The sequence below is a fragment of the Trichoderma camerunense genome (genome assembly GCF_050948025.1).
Source record: "Trichoderma camerunense strain CBS 138272 chromosome Unknown V8C40scaffold_16, whole genome shotgun sequence".
In the NCBI taxonomy this organism is placed as follows: Eukaryota; Fungi; Ascomycota; class Sordariomycetes; order Hypocreales; family Hypocreaceae; genus Trichoderma; species Trichoderma camerunense.
This window is the reverse complement of record NW_028145354.1, coordinates 736,834-763,995: the sequence shown is the minus strand read 5'-3', so window position 1 is coordinate 763,995 and position 27,162 is coordinate 736,834. Positions and strand designations below refer to the sequence as shown.

At 50.8% G+C, this 27,162-nt stretch overlaps 8 protein-coding genes across 8 annotated transcripts; 4 read left to right on the top strand and 4 right to left on the bottom strand.

Annotated features, from left to right (window-relative positions):
* The first annotated feature begins 127 nt into the window (after positions 1-127).
* Positions 128-1,472, top strand: V8C40DRAFT_252757 (U1 small nuclear ribonucleoprotein C). The gene is made up of 6 exons (XM_083217457.1): positions 128-198; positions 259-264; positions 363-464; positions 539-676; positions 812-877; positions 959-1,472. Exons 1-6 carry the CDS (start codon positions 189-191, stop codon positions 1,225-1,227), a joined length of 591 nt encoding a protein of 196 aa, XP_083070269.1. The 5' UTR covers positions 128-188; the 3' UTR covers positions 1,228-1,472.
* A 727-nt stretch (positions 1,473-2,199) lies between these two features.
* V8C40DRAFT_276744 (uncharacterized protein) lies at positions 2,200-5,343 on the bottom strand (the record flags this gene model as incomplete). Its single annotated transcript, XM_083220884.1, has 1 exon — positions 2,200-5,343. One exon carries the CDS (start codon positions 5,341-5,343, stop codon positions 2,200-2,202), a length of 3,144 nt encoding a protein of 1,047 aa, XP_083070268.1.
* A 2,467-nt stretch (positions 5,344-7,810) lies between these two features.
* Positions 7,811-10,009, bottom strand: V8C40DRAFT_252748 (replication factor A subunit protein RFA1). The gene is made up of 4 exons (XM_083217456.1): positions 9,890-10,009; positions 9,575-9,826; positions 8,107-9,519; positions 7,811-8,047 (listed from the first exon to the last, which is right to left on the bottom strand). The coding sequence occupies exons 1-4, from the start codon at positions 9,925-9,927 to the stop codon at positions 7,954-7,956; spliced, it is 1,797 nt and encodes a 598-aa protein (XP_083070267.1). The 5' UTR covers positions 9,928-10,009; the 3' UTR covers positions 7,811-7,953.
* Positions 10,010-10,594: 585 nt separating this feature from the next.
* V8C40DRAFT_71252 (Alpha/Beta hydrolase protein) lies at positions 10,595-11,982 on the top strand. The gene is made up of 4 exons (XM_083223344.1): positions 10,595-10,953; positions 11,008-11,057; positions 11,117-11,792; positions 11,841-11,982. The coding sequence occupies exons 1-4, from the start codon at positions 10,824-10,826 to the stop codon at positions 11,933-11,935; spliced, it is 951 nt and encodes a 316-aa protein (XP_083070266.1). The 5' UTR covers positions 10,595-10,823; the 3' UTR covers positions 11,936-11,982.
* On the bottom strand, positions 11,696-13,663 carry V8C40DRAFT_252744 (NAD(P)H-quinone oxidoreductase). The gene is made up of 3 exons (XM_083217455.1): positions 13,086-13,663; positions 11,948-13,012; positions 11,696-11,846 (listed from the first exon to the last, which is right to left on the bottom strand). The coding sequence occupies exons 1-2, from the start codon at positions 13,108-13,110 to the stop codon at positions 12,030-12,032; spliced, it is 1,008 nt and encodes a 335-aa protein (XP_083070265.1). The 5' UTR covers positions 13,111-13,663; the 3' UTR covers positions 11,696-11,846; positions 11,948-12,029.
* A 4,007-nt stretch (positions 13,664-17,670) lies between these two features.
* Positions 17,671-19,168, top strand: V8C40DRAFT_252738 (uncharacterized protein). Its single transcript, XM_083217454.1, has 3 exons — positions 17,671-18,006; positions 18,078-18,160; positions 18,237-19,168. Exons 1-3 carry the CDS (start codon positions 17,842-17,844, stop codon positions 18,475-18,477), a joined length of 489 nt encoding a protein of 162 aa, XP_083070264.1. The 5' UTR covers positions 17,671-17,841; the 3' UTR covers positions 18,478-19,168.
* A 1,034-nt stretch (positions 19,169-20,202) lies between these two features.
* V8C40DRAFT_71192 (uncharacterized protein) lies at positions 20,203-23,239 on the top strand. The gene is made up of 3 exons (XM_083223343.1): positions 20,203-20,959; positions 21,056-22,324; positions 22,453-23,239. The coding sequence occupies exons 1-3, from the start codon at positions 20,572-20,574 to the stop codon at positions 22,899-22,901; spliced, it is 2,106 nt and encodes a 701-aa protein (XP_083070263.1). The 5' UTR covers positions 20,203-20,571; the 3' UTR covers positions 22,902-23,239.
* Positions 23,240-24,313: 1,074 nt separating this feature from the next.
* V8C40DRAFT_71087 (uncharacterized protein) lies at positions 24,314-25,666 on the bottom strand. The gene is made up of 2 exons (XM_083223341.1): positions 24,711-25,666; positions 24,314-24,661 (listed from the first exon to the last, which is right to left on the bottom strand). The coding sequence occupies exons 1-2, from the start codon at positions 25,454-25,456 to the stop codon at positions 24,511-24,513; spliced, it is 897 nt and encodes a 298-aa protein (XP_083070262.1). The 5' UTR covers positions 25,457-25,666; the 3' UTR covers positions 24,314-24,510.
* Positions 25,667-27,162: the final 1,496 nt, after the last annotated feature.

Genomic DNA, 27,162 nt, shown 5'->3' with positions numbered 1-27,162 from the left:
GGGCCAAAAGGGAGCACTAACCAATCAACAGCCCGGGTGATAAGCTCGGCTGTCACGTGTGGGGCAGCCTTGCCGTTCTTTTTCGGGACAAGCCCCAGCCTTTTGCTACAGCTGCATGCATTTGCCTTGATGGTATGATTCTTCTTGTATCAATCTGAAGCAAAATCACCCAGCGCAATCCATTCACGATGCCCAAGTGTATGTTTCCCTCTCCCACTCCAACTGACTCAATCAACCAAAGCTAACGCTTCTCAACAGTCTTTTGTAGGTCCAAATCCATCCACCAGCCAGCCAAAACACCCTCTGCGACGCGCTCCCTCATGAGATCCCTCTCCCCATCTAACAACTTCGACCACAAACAGGCGACTACTGCGATGTCTACCTCACGCACGACTCCATGTCGGTGCGCAAGGCCCACAACAGCGGCCGAAACCACCTGCGCAACGTCGTAGACTATTACCAGCGTTCGTCCCGACCTCATGACTCTCTCTCTCTTCTCTCTAGATCTCGCCACTGACATATGCGATCCATTGTACAGAAATCGGTCACGAAAAGGCCCAGTCCGTCATTGACTCGATTACTTCTTCGTACGCTGCCGAGGGCCAGGCCCACGCGAACCCGATGCTTCTTCAGAACCAGCCCGGCCAGGGATTTCCGGCCTTTGGCTTCCCTGGCGGTATGTCATCTTATATCCCCCTGGTTTCCTTGTCTCGCCACTCTGTCTAACCGTCTCGAACATTATACGGATGAGAACGAGAAAGAAAGACCTGGAAGATACAGAAGTTAGAACTAACACGATTACTTTTGTTAGGCATTCCTCCACCATTCCCTGGCATGCCTGGAGCTCCTCCCGGCCAATTCCCCCAAGGCCTCCCACGTACGTCCTCGTCCTCGTCCTCATCCTCATCCTCATCCTCTCCCCTTCTTCTCTCACGCATATTCTAATCTCAATATTCAGCACCTCCCGGCGGTCGCGGCATGCCCTCCATGCCCCCCTTCCCTCCCGGTCCCAACGGAATGCCTCCCATCCCCCCCAACGGCCTCCCCTTCCCTCCACCCGGCGGCCTTCCTTTCCCGCCTCCTGGCGCACCCGGAGGCCCTGGTTTCCCTCCGCCAAATTTCGCTGGTATGCCGGGTATGCCGGTTCCTCCGCCTGGGCAGCATTCGTTCCCTCCGCCTGGATTTCCTGCTGGGGGACCTCCTCCTCCCGGACAGGATAGGCGGTGATGAGCTGGGATTGGAGTTGATTTGCTTTTGAAGTCAAGATTTGAGTGTATGGGAGGAGATGGGTTAATATTTGGCGCATGAGGCGTTTTCATCTTTTAGCATTTCAAAGCACATAAACCAGTTTCAGTAGACCAAGGGGTGAAAGCCATCCAAAATATGACAATATTTTTCTCAGTACAACTTTTGCAATATTCGAGTGTATATCATTTACGGAACAAATTTCGAACCAAAGCACATATCATTCATTTTCATTCTCAGAACAGTTCCTTCTCTCGTTTGACTCTCAAAAATCATTAATGCATATAACATCATTGCCAACAAAAAGAAAAAAAAAAGACATCGTAGCAATCAAATTTCTCATCCCCAACGTCTTCTATAATACAGCTAACATCAAAAAGAAAAAAAAACGTAAAGCAAAATGAGATGAGCAAAAAAAAAAAGGCATTTCATTCGTTTCCAGTTCATGAGATGCCTCGAAAAGCAATCTAGCCGCCCCCATTCTTTAAAATCCGTGTTCTTCATGCAAGGCTAAATGAAATATAGCCAGCAACATAGCAAAAAAAAGACAGAAACAAAAGAGGAGCAAAAAAGGATATATAAAAAAAGAGTAAAAACGTAACTCAAAAAGGGGGAGCCCCTTATCAAAATGTACATCCTGACGAGAGCAAATTAAAATGAGACGTTGAAATTCAAAAAAGCCCTCCAGGGTCTTTTTGTCAATGGATAAAAAAAGCGGACAAACTGTGGCATTTCCATCTCTCCAAAGGCAGAGTCGTCCAAAAGCATCAAATCATCAAATCGTTGCAGAATTAATCGTAAATGCAAAATGCTGGCCATCTACTAATGTGTCCCGTCATTTCGTCTTCAAGAAAATAAAAATCATTCGTCCTTTGTCGTCATCATTGCTTGCATCATCAAGAAAAACGCCAGCAAGTAGCACCAAGTCTCCTCACTTGAAAAAGAAAAGAAGTCTTAAAATCGTCCAGCTGGGTCGAATTGGGCCGCTCCGTTGCCGGGTCTGATTACTTCACCAACGCCGTCTCGAACTTCTTTCGGCCCGCTAATCATCTGCCGAAGTCTCTGCGAGCGCTTCTCGCGTCGTCTCTCGCTTATTTTCTGCGGAATATTTTGAATCTCTTCCAGTTTGCTCCCAATGGAAAATCGCCGTGAACCCATCACACTGCCTCGGCTAATGCTTCGTCTTCGCCAGAAACGTTTGCGAGGCTCACCAACAATCGATCGTGGGTCTCTGCTCTGACTTTGTCGTCGTCTAATCGATTCAGCGCTGATTTTGCGGCGTACGATGCGCAGATTGCCACTTGATGTTCGTTTGATTGTCCGGCGCTGGGGCCCATGCACGTCATCGACATGATACTCTTGTGATGGCAGAATTGAAAAAGTCTGCTTCACCTTTTGGCTAAAGCTCCTTGTTGGTCTTCGCGGGCGGTTGTCCACAGGGGGGTATCGATAGACTTCATCATCCCGTTCATAATCGTCCTCATCGTCACTATACTCGTCCTCATCGGACCTAGGTTCAGAATCTTCATCGCTGATCCATTGGGGACGCCAAAACGGATGCAACTTGTCCTCTTCAGTTGGTTGTTCATTGTCTCTATATAGAGAGATGTCACTGTCATCACGAGTTCTCCGTGACAAGGAAAAGGTCCTGGCAAGAAAACCCGGCCCTCTCGAGGTTGACACATAGTCGATGGAATGGCGCCGGCGGCTGAAAGCTCTTCTGACGATGGAGGGCCGTCTAGGAGGCTTCTCCTTCAAAGATTCAAAGTAGTTCCCTTGCAAAATAACTCGCTCAGCTGCAGGCGTCATACCCGATGGTGTGGCGGGAATGAAGTTAATTGCGGGAGGGTACCTCGGCGGTTGTGGTGGAGCTCGCGGGTTGCGCAGAGGTGAATCCACCTCGAGGGAGGAGAATCTCTTCTGGGGAGGAGTGACGGGAGCCTGATCATACAAATGCGCCACCAATGATTTGGGAGGGCTGGAAACGCGCCTCACCAACGCTGCCTCTGACGGCCGGTTCGAATGATTGACCATAAGAACCGACGAATTTTGATGGGGGAACATTTGAACAGCGAGGGCTTCTACCAGCTCAGGGGCCGTTGCACACGTCTCCATGGACGCAACCGAGAAAGGCGTATTCCGCAATGGAATCTTTTTCACTGAAAGTACATCGTCGTGCTGATCAACCCCAAGGTGATCAAACGGGTCCTCTCTTTCCAAGTCCTGCATCCCGGGGGATAAGGGAGACAGAGGGGACAGAGGGGACAGCGATGGCGTGCTGGGACAGATGATGTGCACTTCCTGGCTGCAATGGCGATTAAGTTGCTGTTCGATCTCGGCATTATGTACCTTGACGCTGCTAGCAGTTATAGATCCACGCCTAGAAGCGTCAAGTTGCTGTTCAATCTCGGCACTATGTACCATGACACTGCTAGCAGTTATCGATCCACGCCTAGAAGCGTCGCGACTGGTTGGAGCTGAGAGCGACGAAGACCGCTGCGGAATGACTGGGGGGAAATCAATCGTCCTTTCAGATCTATCGGATTCGGAATACGCTCGACTCCGACGAGCAGGGCGATCAAAGACGGGGCCAGAGTTTGCAGATGGCGATGGATCACGGGCAGGGGCGGATTTGACACTCTTTGCCTTGTCTGAGTGCCTGCTAGATGCCGATCGAAGAGAAGGCTCCCTGCTCTTGGGACCCCTCGACGATCGTCGTTCAGGGACAATGACTACCGGGATACCACCACTCTTCCAAATCTCCCTCCTCGCTGTCCTACTCGAGATGGATCTGTTTGTCGAGTGCGTGACGGTTGAGATGTAGCTCTCACGATCATAAGAATCCAACTGACTTTGTGTAACAGGTTTAGGAGCCTCCTCTTCTTTTTCTTTCACTTCTTCCACACGAGCTATTGAACCAGTGTCTATCTTGCTTTCAGCAGCATTTCTCAAAGTGCTTTGTTTTCGCATGTGGCGCAGAGTTCGCTCCCTTTTCGGGGGACCATCGACAAGAAAAACCTCGACCACAGTCGACTGGCTAGAGGTGCTTAATGGTCGCTCTCGTTTTGCCGTCGCCTCTACTTGCGGATGGACCAACTTGGCAGGCTTTCCATCATTGGATCTCTTCGAAGACGAGACCACAGGTGCTGCCTCTTCGAGTTGCATGTTGCGCACAGCTTTCGTGGCATCGGTAGGCCCAACAGATACTTTGTCTTCAACGACAGGATCATGATGCAAAATTGGCCGCGAGGCTCCCGAGGGTCGACGTCGATACTGGTTCTTCTGGGGCATGACCGCATTCGACAAGCGGGCATCCTGTGAATGCCCAGCTTCTGGGGCAGCGTCCTGTCTGTCGACAAATTCAGAAGCTTTTGCCTTCGCTTTTGGCGTAGAGTCGCCTTCTTCTCGTCTTCCATCTCCAGTCGGTGTTCTTTGTGCTCTATCGGAAGGAGTTATTGGTCGCACCGCATCACGATTAGTAGTAATAGTGTTAGCAGACGGAATGATGGTAGCATGCGAAGCCGCTGAAAACTTGCGAGGCCATTCGGCTACTGTTTCGTCCTCCGAAGGCGTCACCTCCTCGCGGGCGGTGATGAAGGACTCGGCTCTCGACTCCGTCCCCATTGTGCTCCCCGAAGCCATGCGGTCCTTTATGCTGGGCCGCGGGTTCTTGGCGAGGCTTGCAGGATGCGGCGGGGTGACATCTGGGGTCGGGGGGCTGCGCTGGTCCGGAGGGGTGGCTGGCGGTCGAGTCGCGACGACATTCGGCAGCCTGACGCTACTTTCGGTGCTCGTCGGGCTCGATGCGGCGGCAGAGTGGCTGCTGGAGGATGCGTTTGAGTGCGCGGGCGGAGTTGGAGGCAAATCAGGCCCGGTGTTTATTCTCCTGAGCTGGTGTTTTAAGGGCTGTGGATTCACGGTCGGGTGAGGCGTCGAGCTTCTGGGCACCGTCGCCGCGCTGGCTAGATTGGGTTTGCGCCTAGAGCCGTCGTGCGGCTGATCGATGTGCGGCCGCGGCAGGACTCGATGCTTCTTGAACTGGCGCGGCGCCGCAGCCTCAGGTACGGAGGTGGGCTTCATCTGAGAAGGCGCCGCCATCGTGGCGATCGTAAAAACTGTTGCTGGTAGCTGCGAGCAAAAAAAGGAAGCGCAGGCTGCCACTAGTAGTATATTTCACGGACTACGTGGCGGCGGCGTGGTTGAGACAGGGGCCGCTTTGCATGATGATAGACAAGTAGGTTGTGCTGGACCAGATCAGGCGATACAATTGGTGAGTCCAGCTAATCGAGATGAGAGCGCGGTGCGGTCGTGAATGGCCAGACGGACGAGCGAGGCGAGCAACAAGTCTGCTGGGTCCCAAAACAACGAGGACCAATCTGAAACGAGAACAGCAAGCAAAGCAAAGTGTAAGCAAAGGAAACGGGCTGAGTTTGCGTCAACGGCCCAGGCAAGAAAAAGAGGAAAAGACACACCCCGTCGTGCCGTACAGCTGGCCAACAAAGGGCCGGGAGCAGGTGCTGAGGCGACGGGTGAGACGCTGATGAGCTGATGATTGGACACAGCAGCGGAAAGCGAGTGAGAAGCAAAAGAAGGGAATCTGGCGCTCAAAGAACGAAGCCCAGGACGATGAAAGGCGCAAAGCTGGAGAGAAGGGAAAAAGCGGAAATAAAGCGACCAGGTGGTTGGTGAGACGCCTGGCAGTAGCAGCTGGGTCCCCGTGGTCGCCAGCCTTGATTCAAGGCTCGTTCCGAAAAGAGAATCGCAAGGTTCACGATGCAGGGGGTGACACGGTGACGATGGACCGATGGCACATGGCGGAAGCGATTCGATTCGTCGAGGCGGGACGAAGCAGGAGGAAGGGAAAGGGAAGAGATGTGCCGTTGCCCACTCAGTCAGTACGTGCTGTACATACGGAGCAGAGCAGCGACGATGTGATTTGATGCGCTGCGATGCGATGCGATGTGAGGTGATGTGTAGGAGGCAGAATGAAACTGACTGGTCTGACTGGGGCGGGGCGACTATTGGATTGATTGGTAGTGGACAGTACAGTGGGCAGCAGGTACCTGATACCCGGCAGCATGTACGTACATACAGCACTGTCGATGCAGATTGATGCAGATGCTGGGCAGAAAACAGAATCACTCTCCGATGCTATGATGCAGCTTTATTAGCCGGATTGGAAAAGACAGCTTTTAGTGGCCCTCTCAGCGCAAAGACAGCTCCATCTTTGACGGGAGGGATTATTCGATCAATCGCCACCACGGCGCCACTAACTGCTAATGTTCAGCTAGCTGTGCCCGAGCCCTCGCTAGTGGGCTCCTCAAGCGCTACAGGCGCTGTGACAGGTCCAAGTTCCATCAGGTACAAAGAACAACCCTTGAGTTGAAAGTCATCATTGAAGCCATGGAACCTCAGTCTTTGAAACGTGTATATTTTCTCATTATCAAAGGCGAAATCAACAAGGAAAATCCAGCTGGTAAATCATTCATGCTGCTCATATACGCAAAACCATGAAGAGGGACGCAATCCCTCCTCTCCATCCCCAGCTAAACCAACTTCGACATGTCTTGCATGTTAACATCGATTTCTTCAAACCACCAACCAGGCAACGTTTCATAGCTGCCACCCCGTTCATGCAAAAAATGCATATGCAGAGTCTCTCTCGAAACAAGCATCATGTGCGTGCGCCCTCTTTCTTAACACAGATCCCCCTCGCCAGATTCGACCGTCATGTGCCTGGATAAAAAAAGAGGCATTTACCAGATACAGTGCCTGGTGCCACCATCCATCAACCATCAAGCCTCTTTTCCACATCCGCGACGGCGCGGGCCTAGCACCATTTTGCATGTGCTCCTCTCTTGCAAGCCTCCAAGCTACCACACCAAGAAGGGCTAAAGAAAAAAGTGCTCCATCGTTGGATGTGGTTCTTTGGTCTCCATTTTCCCCTCTTTGGTTCAATCGTAAGGGTGAGGTCAAGAGGTGGCCTGAATGACACATGGCCATGAGTCTCAGATAACCCCATGATTCAGCGCCTAAAATGAAACCAGAAAGCAATGTTGTCAATCACCAATATACGTACGTAATATACGAGGTGCTAATTATACCACGCCGTCCAGGGGATTCACATAATTAGAGTAAGGGAAAAAAGCTGGTGGCTGGGAGGCCACGCCGCTCTAACCTCATACTGTACTGTCCTGTCGATGCCTCTGCCATGCAATTACAAAGCTAGCATATAGACTACCAGAAAACATGTGCGAAATGCTCCGTCCGGAGTACAAACTCCTGGATTGATCCTTATCAGCTGTCCAACATCCCCAGCTTCCTGTCTTGGACCACGCAGGGGCCGACGCTGATGTTGGTTGCCTTTTTCTGACAAGCACCAACACCATCCCAAGTGTGAGTAGGATTGTCTGGTAGCTAAATACGGAGCACACCTAACTGCAGTTTCGGCCACTCATTTGTCGACAGTCTCTGATGAGGGAATGCTTGGTCACGAGGCACTCATCGACGAATCTTGGCGTCTCCTACAGGGTACTCACAAAGTGCGTATAAGCACGTAGACAGCCACGAGCAGCTCAAGCAAATTCAATTTTTTATATCCCCATGTTCTTCCTCATGAGATAGCTACCTAGCTATAAAAGTCATATCACCCAACAAATCCGCCATAATAGTCTTTTGTACACTCTTTGGTCATTATACTTTGAACAATTAGTTAATGTTGAACTGCTTGATCAGCTCCACCAGTTTGTTGCCCTCTGTCTTGTAGTCCACCAAAGAAGCACTCAAAACTTGGTATCGCACCCTAAAGCTTTTTGTCAGTCGCCGCCATTTGCTTCCTTTTGCTCGCTTTGAAAGACTTACCTTTGCGTATCACCAAAATTATCCATCTTAGCTCTGCATCTAAATACCAGCTTCTTGCAATTCACCGCCTCGAATGCAGCCATAAACTTGGCATCGTCATTCTCCTTGAGCTCCATGAGCTCGTTGGCAGACATACCGACTACTATTCTGCCTGTATCGTCAAAGCAGCTCAGCCACTGATGACTTGTGTGGTCGGCCACATTGAGCTGCATGATGTAGCGGTAGTCTGGCTTGTCGTGTGACACATTGCACTTCTCGCACTGCCATGTACCATCCGGCATGGGCGTGACTTTTTTGTTGCATCCTTGGTTAGAGCAAGCAGGATAGCAAAAGTTGTCTTGCTTGACGAATACAATGGTGGCTTTGATCGTGTAGTAAGCCTGATCATCCACACCAAGGTTCTCGTCTTTAATCTGGGAGATTGTCTTGATCTCCTCCTTTCGGCCAGTCGCGCCAGCCACACCAGCCAGATTCTGATGAGTCGCGAAAGTGTCTGTTCGGCCGGCTGAATCATACCAACCCTTGAGACGGTAGGCATCAGGAATATCAGGATCGACAGTCATAGTTCCCGAGGAAAGCAGACTCAGGCTCTTGCCACCAAAGTCTGATACCTTGGTGCCCTTGAAAGCCACAACTGACTCTGGGTTGGCATCAAAGGCGCTTGCCGTCTTGCCCCAGATCGTGACGCGAACTGAATAGCCGGTATCGTCCACCAGCGTCAATTCACGCTTCTGAAAGGGTCGTCCATCCTTCTTTGACGTAATCTCGCTGACTTCGGCAACCTCCTTCAACACACCAATGACATCAACAGTGCTGTCCTTTTCCACGCTTTGCAGTTCTTGGATGGTGCAGAAGTTGAACCGGAGTTGGGGTACGTTGGTCTGATCTTCTGCCTTTTCGATAACCGTCTCGCGCTCGAAGGCAAGCTCGTAATCGTTTGGCAAGTTGCTGAACTGCTTCTTGGCCAGGGAAACTCTGCAGGGGCTAGAAATGTAGTAGACAGAGCCTTCCTGAAGCATGTCGTAAAAGGCATCGCACTGGTCGTTGAATCCCGTAGCCTTGATCTCGCCACTCTCATCAAGGAGGTTGACGCTGAAAAGCTTTCCTTCTCCGGTCGGTTTGTGCCACGTCTTAATGTCTGACTTGAACGTTACACGGGCCTTGATTGTCCATTTGTTGGAAAAGGGCGAAAGGGCCTCGATGGGGTATATGTTGGCACCAGCGTGCGTGGCTGATCTTGATGGCATCAACTGCAGCTGTGGCTTGGTATCCATTTCTTCCTTCTTGGCTCCGTAAAAGTCGTTGCCAGCGATCGTCGTCTCGGCCGGTTTGGGATCGAGCACCACTGGATCACCAATCTTCTCGTGCACACCGAGATTCTCGATGACCTCGAGGTCTAGAATAACCAGGATACTGTCGGCCATGTCAGTCATCTGCTCGGAGACGTAACGTCTTGACATCTTCTTACTTCTTTCCCTTCAAGTTGTTGGGGGTGTACTGCTTAACCCGAGTTAGGCAGCCTCTCTCGAGCTTGTTGTCGTGAATGACATGATTTGCCTGGGTAGCAAGCATGGTCTGGACATAGTTGAGTCCATCGCTCATGACCAATCGATATCTATCGCCGCCTTGCCCTGACGGCGCCATCTGCTTGATCTGGAGGCACTGCATCACAGGCACAGGGAAGCGCTGTGCCGCCTGATCGGGGTCATTGAAGATGGCCCTGCACGTTTTGGGTCAGTCGGATATGAAGAATGGCCAAAGAAAAATTCGACAGGCAACTTACTCGATGCATCCCTGAGATAATTCGGATTCGACACCCATTTCGTGCTGTTGTGATGATTTTTATTCGTCTAACCGAGCTGTGATGTCTGCTGCAGCTTTGCCTCACAAGCTCTGGTTTCGTGCACTTTCGTCAAGGCTTCTGACAAACCCGCGACGCGTTCTCTTTACGCGTTGAGAGGCGAGTCATCACGTGATGGCGGGGTGAGCGGGATGCTTTTGAGAGGCGAAAGTACCTCTCACTGTACACAGGCAGCTGAAGGCGACCACTCTGTCATGAAACAGACTCAATATTTTACTATAATAAAGAGATGGTTGATGGTTTCTAATTTGACAGATAAAAATATCTTGATTTCCATATTTTACCCATTTAGGAAAATTTAGATGTTCTTTAGCACACTTCCAGCTAACACTTTCGGTATACCCATTTAGAACGTTGTTCAACAGCCAGCGATCCAAGTGACCGAATTAACATTCCTTGGGGATATTCCTCCTTTGGTGGTATTGGCATCAATAGTAACTATGAATTTTAAGGTAATGTCAAATGTTATCAACGAGGTAATTTCCAAATAAATTTATTGAGCGCTTGAGCAGAAGCACCTGAGAAGATATATGTATCCTCGCAAGCTTTCTATACACAAAGAGCAACACGAGGAAAAGTACTTGTTTTCCCCGCCAGTCGCCATAGTGCACTCAGGTACCGTTGGTCCCGGTACATCTGGAGAGCCACTCCCTCCCTTCGTATTTTTCTACATGAAACCGCATGACGTTGAACTTAGCGCAAGACCCGTGCTGTTCTCAGACAAACAACACGTCAGCAACCCTATTCAAGACTCTTTATCATCATTCAGCCTCATCCAGTCATATTACCACTGTTGTCATTTGGGACATTCTGTATACGCGCGCCATCATAAGCCACACGACGCCTACCAGCAATCATGACAGAGATAGATATTGCAACAAAGGCGCCGGAGAACGATGCGCAAGAAGACTCCCCGTTAAATGAGTCGACAGATGACAGCTCGCAGATGGGCGAACATGAGCACTGCGTAAAAGACAGACCTACTCGTACATGCGACCGCGTTCACATCTGCAAGCACTGTCACTAACATCAAATCATAGCCGCCGGCCAGGGATCCACAGGCGAAATCATCAAACTCAACGACATCGATGTAGGTTAACGCCAGGATCAAGCTACCGTAAATATACATCTAATACAAGCTGATGTCAGGTGTACATCTCGAAACCAGCCGACTACCCTCATACACCTTCCCGCCTTCTCCTCCTTCTCACTGGCGGAACCGGCATCAAATCCGTCAATAACCAGATTCAAGCCGATATGTACGCCTCTGAAGGATTTCTTGTCCTCATGCCAGATATGTTTGCAGGCGAAACCGCTCCAGGAGGAAAAGGTAGCTCCTTTACAGATAACTCGACGTCTCTTCTCGAGCAAGTCAAGTTGAAGGCCGTGGAGATTGCAAAGTCGTTTATGATCGATATGTGGTTGGCACGAATAACAGAGGCTAAAATCATGCCCATATTGCGCAAGGTGATTGAAGCGGCACACGAAGAATACCCCGATCCTATCAAGTATGGTGAAGGGATCTACGCTGTAGGGTACTGCGTTGGTGGTCGCTACGTGCTCCTTTTGGCCAAGGGTTCTCATGAGGGTGGCAACGATGAAGAGGCTGTCATGGTGAAAACTGGGCCGTATATCAAAGCTGGGGCTCTAGCTCATGCCGCATCGGTGACTCCGGACGATTTCAAGGATCTCCAAGCGCCGTTGAGTTTGGTGTGTGTTGAGGACGATGCCTTATTCCCGGATGAAGTGCGAAAAGTGGGAGAAGAGATCATGACGCAGGAGAATTTGGAACATGAAGTTCAAGTATACCCCGGAGTACCACACGGTAAGTTCCCATATGAAATGAGAGAAGCATTGTTCTAATCAGTAGTAGGATTCGCTGTCACGGGTCAATACCAAGAATCAGCCATCATGGATGCCCAAGTCACGGCATACGAGCAGATGCTAGGATGGGTGAAGGAACACTAATATCGCACTTACACTCAGGAAAAGTATTGCAGGCTCATGATTGTGTTCATTATTTGGTTTCATTCATTCCTACTTCAGCCCTAAAATTTTATACCTAAACAATGGTGCAGACGATTTTACCCGAGTTCTTTGCATTCTCCATGTGCTCGTGCGCCTCCTGGATCTTGTCCCACGGCAGCACAGAGTCCAAGTAGATTTTGAGCTTGTGCGATTCAAAATCGGGGAGATATGTCTCCAGCCTGTCTCTCAGCCTGCCCTGGTACTCCACGTCGCGGCTTCGCAACGTGCTGCCCAAAACACGAAGGCGCTTGTACAGAATCATGCTAATGTCCGCATCGGGGACCTTTCCTCCGCTCAGAGTGCCCAGGAGGAGCATGCTGCCGTCGAGCGCGGCCACGTCGAGGTTCTTCTGGAAGTAGTCTCCGCCGATGTAGTCGACGATGTAGTCGACGCCCTTGCCGCCCGTCTTGGCCTTGATCTCGCTGACCCAGTCCTGGGTCTTGTAGTTGAAGGCCGCGGTGGCGCCGAGCTCAGATGTGATGAACTTGGTTTTCTCGTCGCTGCCTGCGGTGGCATAAATCTCTGATGCGCCGGCGGCTTTGGCGAGCTGGATTCCGGCAATGGAAACGCCTGATGCGCCGGCGTGCCAGAGAATGCTCTTCCCTTCTACGAATCCTAGAACCAAGTGCAGTGCTTGAGTTGCTGTTATCCAGGCCTCGGGAACAGCAGCGCACTGCTCGTGCGTCAAGCCCTTTGGCTTGTGCAGCAGCATCTTTGTGTTGACGGCGATGTACTCGGCGTAAGCGCCACCGTACGCAAGACCGAATACCTCATCGCCGACCTTGAAGCCATTGTGGCTCTCTGATCCAAACGACTCAATGGTGCCGCTGAACTCGACGCCGAGAGTCTTGGGAGCGCCTTGGGGGACGGGATAGAAGCCGCGGCGCTGGATAATGTCCATGCGGTTGATGCCAAAGGCGGCGATCTTGACGATGGCCTGGCCCGGGGAAGGGACGGGCTTGGGGGTTTCGGTGTTGATGAAGAGGGCGTCTCTCTCGCCTTTCCCGCCCTTGATGTCTATTGCGCATGTGTTAGTTGCTGTATGCTTATGTTGTTTCGGATGGCTTATGGCGCCTGTAAGACAGCGTACCAACTGCACGCATTGTGGCGGCCATTTTGTTTCCTAGTGTTGCAAGTTTTGTTGGATTGACTGAGCAAAAGCCGAGTTGCTACAATGAGTATTTACTTCAAAACTATCTCTATTCAATTCACACAAACACAGTGACTCCATCTTTAAGTGAAAAATATTGCGTCACAAACCCACCTATTCAACGCTCAACTGTGCCTAGGCAAATAGGCAACATGGAAGTCAATTAGTAATGCAGTGAGGAGTCGGAGGGCAAACTCAGTCCCGGCAGCTCCTCTTTGGGCGGGCCAATTTTTGCCGAATGCCGACTAAAAGGCTCGAAATACCTGCCATTGCCAGTTTAATCGCTGGAGCAAACTCTGAGGTTGAGGGCATTCAGAGTCTAGGTTCTAAGAGGGTTGCATAAGATGCGAGTTGTTCGGATTATGGAAGCGTACATGTACATGTAAGCTTGGGCTACTTTTGCCGAGGCGATTGAGTCTGTTGCTGGCTGAGTCAGTCTGACTGCCTTTGACAACAACAGCATGTTCCGGTTTAATGTTTCAATGCAACTACTTATTGACTCAGAAGTGTTGCTTATATTAAACAGCGTCTCTTACTCGTACAATACTAATCTCATCGCTCGGCTGTTAGTTATTTTGTCTCGAATGCGAATGTTAGCGTGCTTTGTAAATGAATATTGGGCGGTTTCAATGCATGTTATCGCCGACATCCGATAGTTGTAGCAATACTAATCCCAGCAAAGTAGGCATATGTCGATATCAGACATTAGACTGAGCCAGCATGACATTGAACCGAAACACGGCAGCTGCCATTGTCATCATATTTCACAAGTGATGAGGAGATCCAAAACATGCGTCGCCCCCATAATCTCTTGGTGAGGTGAGCCATCAAAACAAACCAGCATATATACGAGTATTGTTAGTTGATACCCCAGTTCTTGTCTCAAGACTTGTGAGACATTGTAGTCTCGAGTGGTTTTGCGACAGACTTGACGTTGCCTGAGGGATTTAGACGGTTGTTGCCGCGGCCCTCGGACATGGCATTGGCCCCATTGAGAGGTCATAATAGGCTCTCGTGCCGTGCTTTTACATTTGGTGGCAAAATTGAGATTGCTGCCATCGACCTGTTCGCAAAATGAAGTGCTAATACTGATATGAGAGCATGATAACACGGCTTTTCTCGACATTACTGTAAAACATTGATGCATCGCACAGCCACCCAACTAACGCCAATCTAGGCGCGGACACCTGCATCTTATCGGAGAGCCAAGCTCCTAGCTCAATTTCAACCGACGGAGCACATACAGTAGACTAGGTACTATCTTCCCGAAACAGCGGCAGCATTTGATAGCATCAAGTGGAAATTAGCAGATGCAACCCCAGCCCGTTAGAAGCGCCATGTATGAGTGTGAAAGGCGCCGGTGTGGACTCGGAGCAATAAGACAAAATGTAGGGCAGCTCCGTATCAAAAGGTTCCCGTCTTGTTATGATTGTGATTGATGCTAGTTCATAGTCTGCGAGACAGCGCGGAAGAGCCGATTTGCCGAACTTGGCTTTGACAGTCAAGCTTTTGGGGGCGCTTGGCTGTTCTATCCACTTGGTGTCGGCCGGTAATTGCTCATGTTCAATGGCCTTTAATGTGACTCCATACAGTAGCTGTTGCATACGAGATACGAGTAGCATGTTTCTATCAACAATCGTTGTTCGAATCTAAAGCCCATCTTGGACAGAGATGTGGTGATATCGTAGTTATAAGTATGAACACTTCGTACTCTGTACGAGTAAGGTATATCGTATCCATCGGTACTTTGTCTATCCGATAAACGGAGTCAAGTCAAGGCTCGTATATATTTATAGAAAGTGGAAGCAAAGATGGTAGTCTATGCGCCAGTCGATAAGGACTGAAGATCCCTCGCAACTCGGTCCCCGACGACTCCGGTGATCGCCGCCCAGACATGCTTTTTCGAAGCATATCCTCGTACTAGAAGCATCAGCAGAAGAAAAAAGAAAAGAGCGGTCGATCAGGATCGCTGGCTGAAATCGAGATGGATCAGGGGCCGCGTCGATGATCGTTGCCCAGAGAGAGAGAAAGAGCCGAACAACAACAACAAACGGAACAACCGCCTTGCAGCAGCAGGAATACGCCCGTCAACGAGACGGTGAGACCTCGTAAACACCGAATAGACGTACGATACGGGCACGGCAACAACAATAACGCTGGCTCCCCCCTTGCCTTGCCTGCGCGCACAAGACATGCATGAGAGACGTCTCTCCCCTATTTCCTGTCGCAAGCGAAGACAAGCCATGCAAGAGAAAAACCGGATGAGTGGCCAGCATCCTGGAAGGTGAGTGGATGCGCGGGAAATGAGCGGAGGGTCGTTCGGCGTCGGCGCGACAAGATTCAGTGAGATGGTTCGCTGGGCCTTGCAGTGGCCTCGCTCACCGACGGAGCACAGAACAGCACCAGCAGCACAGGGCATGTCACCTAGCGGCGGTGCTACTGCTAAGTTGATGGCACTACAGCACAGGTGCGGTACTGCTAGTTCTGGTTAACGGCACGCACAAAGATCAAATTGATTGATGCCTGAGAGCTACTGTGCATAGTCAGTGGCGATATCTTGTAGTTACAGTACCTGTACCTTGTTATTATCTGTGGTCCCTCCGAAGCCGCCAGAGTCACAGATTGAAAACGTCCTTCAATGCCCACGGAGGTGATCCATCAACTGCGAAAAAGAAAAAAAGCGGAACCCGGGCTCGCTCCCCGTCCAATTGGCGGCTGTCGCTTGCACTCTGAGGCACGTGATTCGCCTTGGTTCTTGTTTGGAAATGGAAAGCCGTGGTGCTGCTTGCTGGTACTCGTAAAGTAACGCCTCCACGCCCACACATAAACGAGGCCCCCGTAATAATAATCAGTCCGCATTGACGGTGGAAATTTTTCAAGACCTGCTTTGATAGGCGGGCGAGCCCAGATTGGAGGAGCTGGAATAGGCAAGCAAGAAAGAGCGGGCGTGGATGCGAGAGATGCGAACCCTTGCATGAGCAGCAAGCAGCAGCATTCAGAATCCTCCTTTTTTTGGTCCTTCTTGTTCCATGGATGCTGATATGATACGAATTGATACCTAACATGGCGCTTTGATTCCCGTCGTACTACTGTAGCTGTAGCTGTACGATCCCGCTTCTCGAACTTCGATGGCCCATTGATCTCACGCCTTTCCCGGGCTAGATTGATGGCGGTTCGAAAGCCAGCTGGGAACGATGCCTTCGTGCTTCCTGTTGCCGCTGGCCCACGGCGAATAACGAGCTGGGCCAGGGGATGAAGCTGACAAAAACGTTTTGGTTCCTGCATTAGCGCCAACGCGCCCAGGGCCACTAAAAAAGGCTGATCAGATGGGATGGATGGGTGGAAGGGGAGCTTTGGGGGGGTCACGCCCTAACAGGGAAAAAACGCAGAAGCTAGCGGGCTGCTAGAGGCAATAGTTGGCCAGCAATATCGCGAGTTGCAGCAGCAATTAATTTCGTGCCCGTCCATGATTCATCGCCGTGATCAGCGGGTTCGCGAGAGACGGCAGCGGCATGGGGAAGAATAAGGGGCCGCTTGGAACCGGATCACCAGTGCCCATCCAGCCCTGTCCAGCTGTTTGGCATAGAAGAGGGTGCGAAACGCGGGTACATGAACGGAGCAAGACGGGGAGACTTGGGGTCTTGGGGTTGCTCGAAACGGGCCTGTGTGGTCGATCAATAGAAGCTTACTTGAGCCTGTGCTCCTCTTTCTATTATGGATCAATTGATGTGTGAATGCCCTGGTAGTACTCGTAGACCAACATGAATGCTACGGTTACATGCTACATTCAGTACTACGTCCACTAGATTAGATTAATATTGACCTGTATTATTGGGTGTTTTTTTTTTTTTTGGTAGGTGTGCTTGTCCTAGATTACCACATGAGAGAGATATGGACAAGATAGGTAGATACGAACTAGTCAATATTTTGTGGTGCGGGATAATAATTGCTGCCAACAAAGTGCCCGGAATCCGAATGATAAGCACATCAACATTGGATGGTACCCCGAAAGGCGGACTCAATGCAATTTGGACTTCGTATCAATACCTACTCGTACTCATCAAGTAACTTTCCCACCGTCCCTTGCTTTACTGTACTGTATCCCAGAGTACTGCTTCGTATATCCAGCACTTGATTCGACAGATTAAAATAAACACGGCAGCAAGGCGCCACCACGCGTCCCTTTGATTGTGTGGCTTTTTGGCGTCTGGAGCTAGGCCAAAGTCACTCCATCTCGTGCCCACCCCTGCATCTCGCTCAGACCCATCCCATGATCCATAATCCATGATCCTTGCTTGACCTGCTTCTGCGCTGCTTGTTTGTCTTGCCTCTGCAGCTGGAGCCCCCGAGAAAAGGCCCAATCTTGGCTTTTGCCCCCCCATCACAGGCCCACCCACTTTCTCCCTTGGAGCTGCACCCCCCTGGCAACTTCCCCTGGCCTGGTTGTTTTTTTTTTCTCTCTCGTGCGCTCTACTGTGACTCCGCTGGTGCTTCTGCCCACAAACATTGGTTATAAAGCTCGACTCCTCCAGAGCCCATCTGGGTCTTGATCTTTTTCCTTCCTTCACCACACACTCACGCTCGCTAAGCACCTGCAAAACTTACCTTGACACTTTTGTCAATTTCATTCTTTAAGAACAATCGCATCAATAATCTTAATCAAGCTCCCTCGAGTTTAATTCCTAATACCGACAAAATGAAGTTCACCGCTGCTGTCGCTCTCGCCGCCGTTGGCGTTTCTGCCGTCTACGTTCCTCCTAGCAACGTCACCATTGTTACCGATGTCGTTGACCAATACGTCACCTACTGCCCCTACGCTACCCAGATCACCCACGGCAGCAAGACCTACACCGTCACTGAGGTACTTTCGAATCTGAATATCTGGATATGAAGCGAGAGAACCACGCGAACTAACAAGATGCGCCTTACTAGCCCACCACTCTGACCATCACCGACTGCCCCTGCACCATCACCCGCCCCGTTACCATCACCAGCAGCGTTGTCTGCAACACCTGGTAAGTCGAGCTTGAGATCTCTTCAATGTGATCAATATCATCTAGTGCATCTTTAACTAACACGGAATCCTAACAGCGGTAACGCCGCCCCTACTGGTGCTCCCTCCGGTGGCAACGGCGGTGGTTACACTCCTCCTGCCTTCACCAACTCCACCATCACCACTCCCACCCAGGCCCCTCCCGCCAGCGGCCCTGCCAGCACTGGTGGTGTTGTTCCTTCTGCTCCTCCCGCCGTCCCCACTGGCGGTGCCAGCAAGGCCGTCCTCTCCGGCGCCGGTCTTGCCGGTATCGTCGGTCTGGCCGCTTTCGTCCTGTAAATCTTGTAAATTTCGACACCTCGCCAATTTACCGGCTACGATTTCTTGGTTCTACGATTCTTGGAAGTCGTCGGTTCGGCCTCCGCTTATGATTTTGCTATAAAGGGGGATACCAGTGTTGGGGTTTTATTTGGTTTACGTTGACGGATAAGGGAGTGGATTATTTTTTGGGATGTATAGAGAAGGGTTCTCTTGGGTTAACGGGACATGCAAGCTCGGTGTTCAAGGGAACTCGATTTTTTTGATCGCCCACGGAAAGATGCGCTACATATCAAACTGTGTGCGGTCGTTTCTCGGGGCTGGAATATAATGTGTCAATTTTCTCCAGCAAATAGGATGGGTCTGCCATTACCTCTCTCGCGTCTTTCACCCTATTGACAAGAAACTATAAAGAAAAGGACGCTTTTCCCGCCTCGAAAAACCATCGATTCCAATTTCTTTTGTCAGAATATTTCTTCGTTCCTTTCGCTGCGATGGACGCTTCTACACATCGCGCAAGGCCCCCTTTTTCACATACATAAAGCTGGGCGTGTTTATGGCCTCTTGTCAATATTTTTTATATATAAAAGTTTGGCAAGCCTAGCTATCCTATTACTGGTAGTTATGGCGAGCACAAAAGTATATACTGAGAGGGCAGTTTTGGCCCAGCAAACACAAAAAATCAAATTCTGCACCGCTTTCCCCCTTGTCGATGTGTGAAAAGTGAAGTCCGGCCAAGCAAGCGCTGCGTTCTAGACTTGCGTGTAATTTCCGATGTGATGTGATATATAGCCGCCGGTTTTGGCTGCATATACTATGACATGCAACCTTGCACCCTTTTCTGTCGACTCACCGTTTTTCGACAGCCGAAGAGTACTTGGGCATGGATGTCACTTATTTTGTCAATGTCCGTTCACTGAGGTCGAGGCCAAGGTGGCTTCGGGCCGTCCCTGGAGTTAAGCCGTTTGGTGCTTGCTAGGGATTACGGACTAATACAGGCCTTGCATGATCCTACCAGGAGAGCAATTGGCAGTACCTAGTAAAGGGCATTTAGCCTATAATCACGTGTTGTATGTATTCGGTATTGTCTGTGTTAGACGGAGTGTCCATCTTGAAGTGGTGAATTGAGATGTATAACCGAGGGTCAACACCGTTTAATTGAGCTTGGCATATGGACGGTGGCGTATTTGGGGCTTGTAAACAGTTGAGACGTGATTGGGTATGATTATCTGGAGAAGACAAAAGGTTATTTGCCGGGCCACATGGGGGCGAAGTCGGGGACAAAGATGCTGACACGGTAGGCAATCTACGCATTGTTAATTCTTCACATATAAATGAATAGCCGGAAGAGTTGACTGTAAGAGTTACTGTATTGAAGAATCCAATGGCTTGAAGATTGTTTGGTAATCTTTACTGCGAGTGTTATACATTGCAAAATTACATATATTGGTTTTGCCCTATCATCATCTTTGCCTGCATGCCTTCTGTTGGTGATGCGTGCTGGCCTTTCAACTTTGTATTGGTTTAGACATTTGTACTTCCACTACATACCAATCGTCTGACACGCCCACCTGCAAACAGCAATGATGTCAACTTTTGCATCTGTCTGGAACATGCCGCTGGCGATAGCGGACTCTCATTGCCGAGCTCTACCGACAAAGATGCTCAGCAGCGCTATCGATAGCAGGAGAGCCAAAAGGCGGGGCAAATCCGGGGCCCCAGCTCCTGCCTTCTCTACGCTGACCAGCGGATTAACGGAGCTGCAGCACGGCAACAAGCTCCACCGTGGCTTCCGCTGTTACAATTACCTGCCGCGTCTTCTGGACGCCTCATCGGCTGTTGGTTCTTTCCCCCAATGACTCGCCTCACCAGCGAACCTCATCTGCTTTAGTCATCAGGCTAATGAGGTAATGAGGCAGGATTACCGAGGATAAGTCGATTGTGCTGAATCCTACTTATATCTGGCCTGAGAAGCAATTGATCTGGCAGAAACTGATCTGTGACCGCAACTCTGGAAGTTTGCTCGCACTCTGTCTGGCGTCTTCTACGCGTCTCCTTCATTTATACCAAATCGTCATCAACTCCAATCGTGTCCTCCCCTATCTAAAGCTCACAATGTCTGGTAAAGACAGCCATGTCCAGGATGATATCCTGCGGCACAGCCTTGAGAACCCTGAGGAGTTCTGGGCGAACCAGGCTGAGCATCTCTACTGGCACAAGAAGCCCAGCTCAACACTAAAGCTTACAGCCAAGAAGCTCAAGAGCGGCATTGAGCACGACAGCTGGGAGTGGTTTCCCGGCGGCGAGATTTCTACCTGCTATAACTGCGTGGACCGTCATGTTGAGGCTGGACATGGCGATGAGGTTGCCATTTACTTTGACAGCCCAGTCACCCAGGTCAAGCAGAAGTACACATACCGCCAGCTGCTGGAGGAGGTTGAGGTCTTTGCGGGGGCTCTGAGAGAAGATGGCGTGCGCAAAGGAGATGTGGTAATGCTTTACAGTAAGTTACTTACGTCGTATAAGTGTCTACTCACTCACTCATTCATGTCACTTATTACCTAACGGTTTCCTTGTCGCTAACACAAATCATCAACAGTGCCCATGATTCCCGCTGCTCTGATTGGCATTCTGGCCGTGAACCGCCTCGGTGCCATCCACTCCATCGTCTTCGGCGGCTTTGCCCCCAATGCCCTCGCTCAGCGTATCGACTCATGCAAGCCCGTCGCCCTCTTGACGGCCTCCTGTGGCATTGACGGCAACAAGCCTCCTATCCCATATCGCCCACTCGTTGAGGAGGCCTTCAAGCTAGCCGCTCACAAGCCGCGCCGGACCTTCATTTGGCAGCGTGAACAGGTTCCCTGGGCACCCACAGACCGCAGCGCGGGCCAGGCAAGTTGGCAGAAGGTCATGAACAGCGCACGTTCAAGAGGCATCAAAGCCGAGTGTGTCCCCGTAAAGAGTGCTGATCCAGTCTACATTATCCACACATCCGGCACAACAGGCACACCCAAGGGAGTTCTGCGAGACGCTGGAGGCCATGCCGTTGGTTTACACCTTTCAATTAGCTACCTGTTCAATATCCACGGGCCGGGCGACGTTGTCTTTACGGCGTCGGACATCGGTTGGGTTGTTGGCCATTCGTACATCGTCTACGCACCGCTACTGGCTGGTGCTTCTACTATCATTTATGAAGGCAAGCCAATCGGAACACCAGACGCCTCGGCCTTCTGGCGCATCATCGAAGAATACAAGGTTAACACCATGTTCACTGCCCCAACAGCCCTGCGCGCCATCAAGCGCGATGATCCTGATAACAAGTTTCTGGCAAAGGTTGGGGAGCGAGGCGGTCTCCGCACACTCAACGCCCTGTTCCTGGCCGGAGAACGTTCAGAGCCAAGCATCATATCCATGTATCAGGAGCTCCTAGACAAGTATGCTGCGCCATCCGCTCATGTCATCGATAACTGGTGGTCCACGGAGACTGGCTCTCCCATGACGGGCCGTGCTCTGGTCCCCCATGCGGGTCGCGACCGCAAGGCCAAGACTCGTCATGATCCTCCTCGCCTCAAGCCTGGCAGTGCTGGCAAAGCCATGCCTGGCTTTGACATCCGCGTCGTAGACGATGAGGGCCGTGAGGTCGACAGAGGCACCATGGGCAACATTGTGCTGGGGATGCCATTGGCGCCAACTGGGTTCCGCACTCTATGGGACGATGAGGAGAGATTTTACAAGGGATACTTGAAGAGGTTCCAAGGAAAGTGGCTTGATACTGGAGACTCGGGTTGGATTGATGCCGAGGGCTATGTGCATGTCATGAGCAGGAACGACGATGTGCTGAATGTGAGCGCACATCGGTTGTCAAGCGGTAAGTCTTTCATACCTTTTGCCATTCCTATATTTTGCTCTTCGTTGGCCGTTGCAGGGCTGCAGGTAGCAATTGCAATCGTGCGTATATACCCTAGAAACAGCTCAGCTAACAAGCTCCCTTTGTAGGTGGTATTGAACAAGCTGTGACTTCGCATCCCCTCGTTGCCGAAGCCTGCATCGTGGGTGTCCCTGACGCCGTAAAGGGCCAGCTACCTTTTGCTTTCATCACTCTCTCTACCCCATCTCACCCAACAGCTGCAGTCCCTGACGAGAAGCTGGCTGCTGAGATTCAGGCCCTTGTACGGAAGCAAGTAGGCGCCATCGCCTCACTTGGCGGCATCATTCAGGGTAAAGGCATGATTCCCAAGACACGCTCCGGCAAGACCCTTAGGCGTGTATTGAGGGAGCTGCTGGAGAATGCCGCCAAGGGCGAGTTTGACAAAGAAGTCGCGGTGCCGAGCACTGTGGAGGACGCGTCGGTTGTGGACGTGGCCAGACGTAAAGTAAAGGAGTATTTTGATACTGTGGGCGAGAAACATGCCGCTATTGAGGATGGCATAAAGGCGAAGCTGTAATGAGCGTGGCATGTGACGGTTTTGGATTATTATTTGAACGGGGGCGTCGGGTTCAAGATTGACAACATGATCAATCGGGCTATGATATGAAGCAACTACCTACCAACTACGATGGAGGTATCTACTCTAGGTATGCAGGAACAAAAAACACTGCTGGATATAGGTGTATTCTGATTTACCTCATGTAAACGAGTCTTTTCAATGGAAGAAATCTCCCGAATTAACAGCCCTGTGATCGAAGAGCAAATTACCCTACACTTTCCTCCACCAAGTTTTCCAACGACAGTTATTCAAAATCTCCAATGACCAATCTTCCTTTTCTCCCATTGTACATCTCCATTCCCTCACTTGAATTGTCAGCTACAAAACATGTCGGCATTCAGCCCTTTTTTCCCCCTTCCTCGGCACAAACTCAACTCATCATCCAATGCTCGCGATATTCATTTCACCCCTCTCTCGTATCCCCCCAAACTCGAAACAGACTTGCAACGTCGCCTTGTCCTACATTGCGAAGAAAAAAATCGCCACCCCGGAGGACCCAGCAGTGACACGGGGAGATTTTTCTGTCGGGTGGAAGAGGACATGGGTTTTCTTCTTTTTCTTCTTCTTGGTGTATTGTTTGTGTTGCGGGGGGTTGTGTGTAAATGTTCTGATCTTTGTGGTAGCTCACCTTTAAATGAATGAATAGATTTAATTAATTAATTCTGGTTTATTTGTTTATTTAGTTTTGTGATGTGATCTTGGTGGATTTGTTACATTGAGGCGCGTCGAGGAGGCGGGAGATAAAGTTGTACAGCGGAGGTGGGACACGGGATGGGATGGATAGGGAAAAGGAGAAGGAGGAGGGTTTTATTCTGTGAGGGGATTTTCAAGGGGAAGAATGGCTTGAGATTTTGTATTATTTGTTCTGTTCAATATGGGAAAATAGATGTTATTCACTGTGAATGGGTTTGGACGAGAGGCTGTTGTTATGTGAGTTGTTGTTGCTTGAAACTTGGAATGAGATGTGGTGAGAATGAGCCTGTGAGGGTGTATTCGATGGCTTCGAGATCTCTGAAGCGCGAAAATCAGGAAATTCAAGGAAATCTCTTGTCGTTGTGCTGAAAGAGGCCGTCTGGTGCAAGTACTGCTCGTGCGAATGCAAACACGAGCCGCCACAGCTCGGAAAGATATATATAAACATCTATATCCAGCGTCTGTGTAAGGAGGGAACATCCCTTGTGAGCCCGGGACAGGCCCTAAAGTCAGTTAGATCGCTGCTTAAACCTCTTTTTCTTATTCTTCAAGAAAGTATAGTTAGGGTGGTGGCACATTGAGACTTGATACTGAGAGTGCTGTGTGAATTTTATTCTGAATTTCTTTTTCTTCTGCCCTCGGACAGGATTTGGTGCTAGCACCTGCGTCGGAATGTGGTTCCTTTTGTGGTCTATGAGAAAGTGATATATCATAAATTCGTATCGGTGTAATGTGAGATGCTGTTGTTCTCTCTCTGTCTCTCCTCCCTGGTCCATCCTTGTCCGTCGTAATAAAAGTTTGTTGTCCAACTAGGCTCATGCAGTGCTTCCATGCATAAACGGGGAACAAACCATCCTATTAATCATCGAGATAATCAAGAAGCGGTATCTGATGATGTGGTTTTAGAGGCGGTGTTCTGCTTGGAATACAGCCCATAGACGCTGTTTTGTGCCTTTGCAGCCATCTTGAGGTTGGAGAAGCGCGCTTCGGGCAATCTCTTCCCCTCCTGGAGACTTTGTAGAACCCTGGATCTAATTAGCCAAGACGTTGCAAAGAATTGAAAGGCAAACTCACCATTCCACACTGACAAACTTGACGCCACAGCCACCAATCTTCCGTATTTCCTTTTCCAGCTTGCCCGCCGCGAGGCCACCCCCGGTGCCTTTGCCCTCTATTGAACCGTTGGGTCGCCCGAGGATAACATGTGTGACCTTTCGCCGGCCCAGGTTCAGAGACATGTTGCCGCCGTTTTCACTGATGAGCTGCTTGAGGCGGTGGTCGGACACCAGTGGAAATGTGCTGCCGTTGACGTAGACTGTGACTCCATCGAAAAGCTTGCGCGGGTTGGCTTGGGATTTCTTTTGTTTTTCCTCATCCTCCAGCCGTCTCTGGTGCATCAAGGCATCTTCTACCGTGGTCTGGGCCCCCGGCATCGATTTGTCCCGTGCTTCGGGCCCGTTTGGGCGGCGTGAATCCAGCGTCTCACGCATCAGCCCTGGGCGAGTCAGCATATCCACGACGCTCGTCTTATTATTGTCCCCCTGTTCACCACTGCTTCTGCAACCACTTGTACTCGTATTCTTCGCCTTGCCACTGCCATCAGCACCGGGATTCTCTGCTCCGGCACCCCATGTGTCGCTCAAGCGCTGGCCTCCCGAGCCGTCGCCGGCCCGGAACTGGCTGTTGAGCTTCCTGGTCCGCGAGTGTCGCCACCCCGTGCCCGGCTGCGTCTCTGCTCGCTGGTGGCCTGTTGCGGACGAGTTCCAAGGGTCCCAGGGGCGCGTGGCGGAGATCCGGGACAGGGGTTTGGGTGGTGACATGTCGCTTTTTTCTCCAGATGGCGTGCGTCTGACGCTTGGAACTAGTAGCTGTAGTTGTAACAGTACAGAGTACTCGTGTATATACAGCAAAGAACAGCTGCTCGTTGTACCAACGATTCCGTTCCCGTCACGGCGGTTTTGTTCTGTTTTCCAAGGGAGAAAGGACAAAAGGACACACTGCAAACGCCCATTTCACAGCCCTTGAGCCTCTGCCCGCGTTTCGGCGCGTTTGTCCCGCTAATGTCGTGAAAGACGGGCGCCTGTTTGACGCCAGGTCACATGACGCTGGGCTGTACCACAACTTCGTCTCTCCTCCCACAAAGTCAATTTGATATCGAGATGGATCCTCCATAGAATCATCATCATAATCATCATCATCATCATCCATAGTGGCCCAACACCTTCCTTGCTTTTCCGCTGATGAGGGCATTTGAGTCAGTCATCCTGTCAATCTCTCTCCCATCGCCACCGCCAAATCCAGCCCCCATCATCGCCACACAATCCGGTATAAGTCGGCCAGCGCTTCCCAAATGTTTCAGCTTCCTCTCTTGCGGGAGTGAACAGACCACCAGTCATTACACCAGCCATCGCCACCATCTTGTCGGAATCTCACTCAAACGATCCCGTCAGACCAAGCCAAGTCCCCCACACCCACAGCACAGCACAGCAAACTTGCCGACGCAGGGCTATTCGCGTGGCTCTTCGTCGAATGTAATGCAGTCTGCACTGCACCCATGATGCACCTCGCCTGGGGATGTGCCGGTTGGATCCCCTGGCTGCATACCAGATGACTGGCCGATGTGAGGTTCATGCGCAAAACTCTCCTCGGATGCCACCCTTGGATCCATATAAGCGCGGGAGTTTTCTGGTTCCTCTTCCACCGCGATGGTTACACAACTCAACTAGACAAGCACACTAGTTGGCTTGGGTACCTGGGGTACGGTACTGTTGGTTTGCTTTCAGCCATCATCATCTCATTCATTTCTCCTCCCTTGTAGGGCCTCTACTGCGGCTCTACGGCAGCCGATCTGTAAAGGAGAGTCTCCTTTTGTCTGCCTCGCTTGAATCCACGATTGGCTCTACTATCAGAGCACATGATGCCGAAGGAGACGTAATGCTTGTTCACTGGACACAGCTCTGGTCAGCAGATGTAGTCTGTGCGTCCAATCGACTGCCAAGTACATACTATATCAGATCATCCCCTGTCCTGGTTACGGCTTGTTTCATTATCATCCGTTTGCCCTCCTTGGACCGGACTTTTGGCAAGTTGATGAGTCCCTGATGAGTCCAGGGCGGCATGTCCACGTTAGGCGGCGATAGAGGTCCCGGTTCCAGAGAGACAAACGACCCTCGAAATGGCTGGCTTGGTCATTGCTCATCCCTCAACAGCCACCGTCTTTCCCATTGACCCTGCTCGCCCTTCAGCTCCGCAGCAAGTCAACGGGCCCGCTTCACGATACTCTCCGTACAAAGTATTCAGACGAGCACGACGGCGGCGGCGGTTGTAAGACTACGCACCGTGACCGTGCACGATACGACCAACCAACCGACCAAGCCGCTCAGCCAATTCTCATTCTCCCAGCAACGCGGCTGTGGCAGGTTCCGTCCTACAGGGCTCCCCTACTTGGCCCTGTGCTTGTGCGCCTTTCCCTACCAGATCATGTCAGGACCACGGCACCTTACATGGCATCTTGCCTCGCCGCACT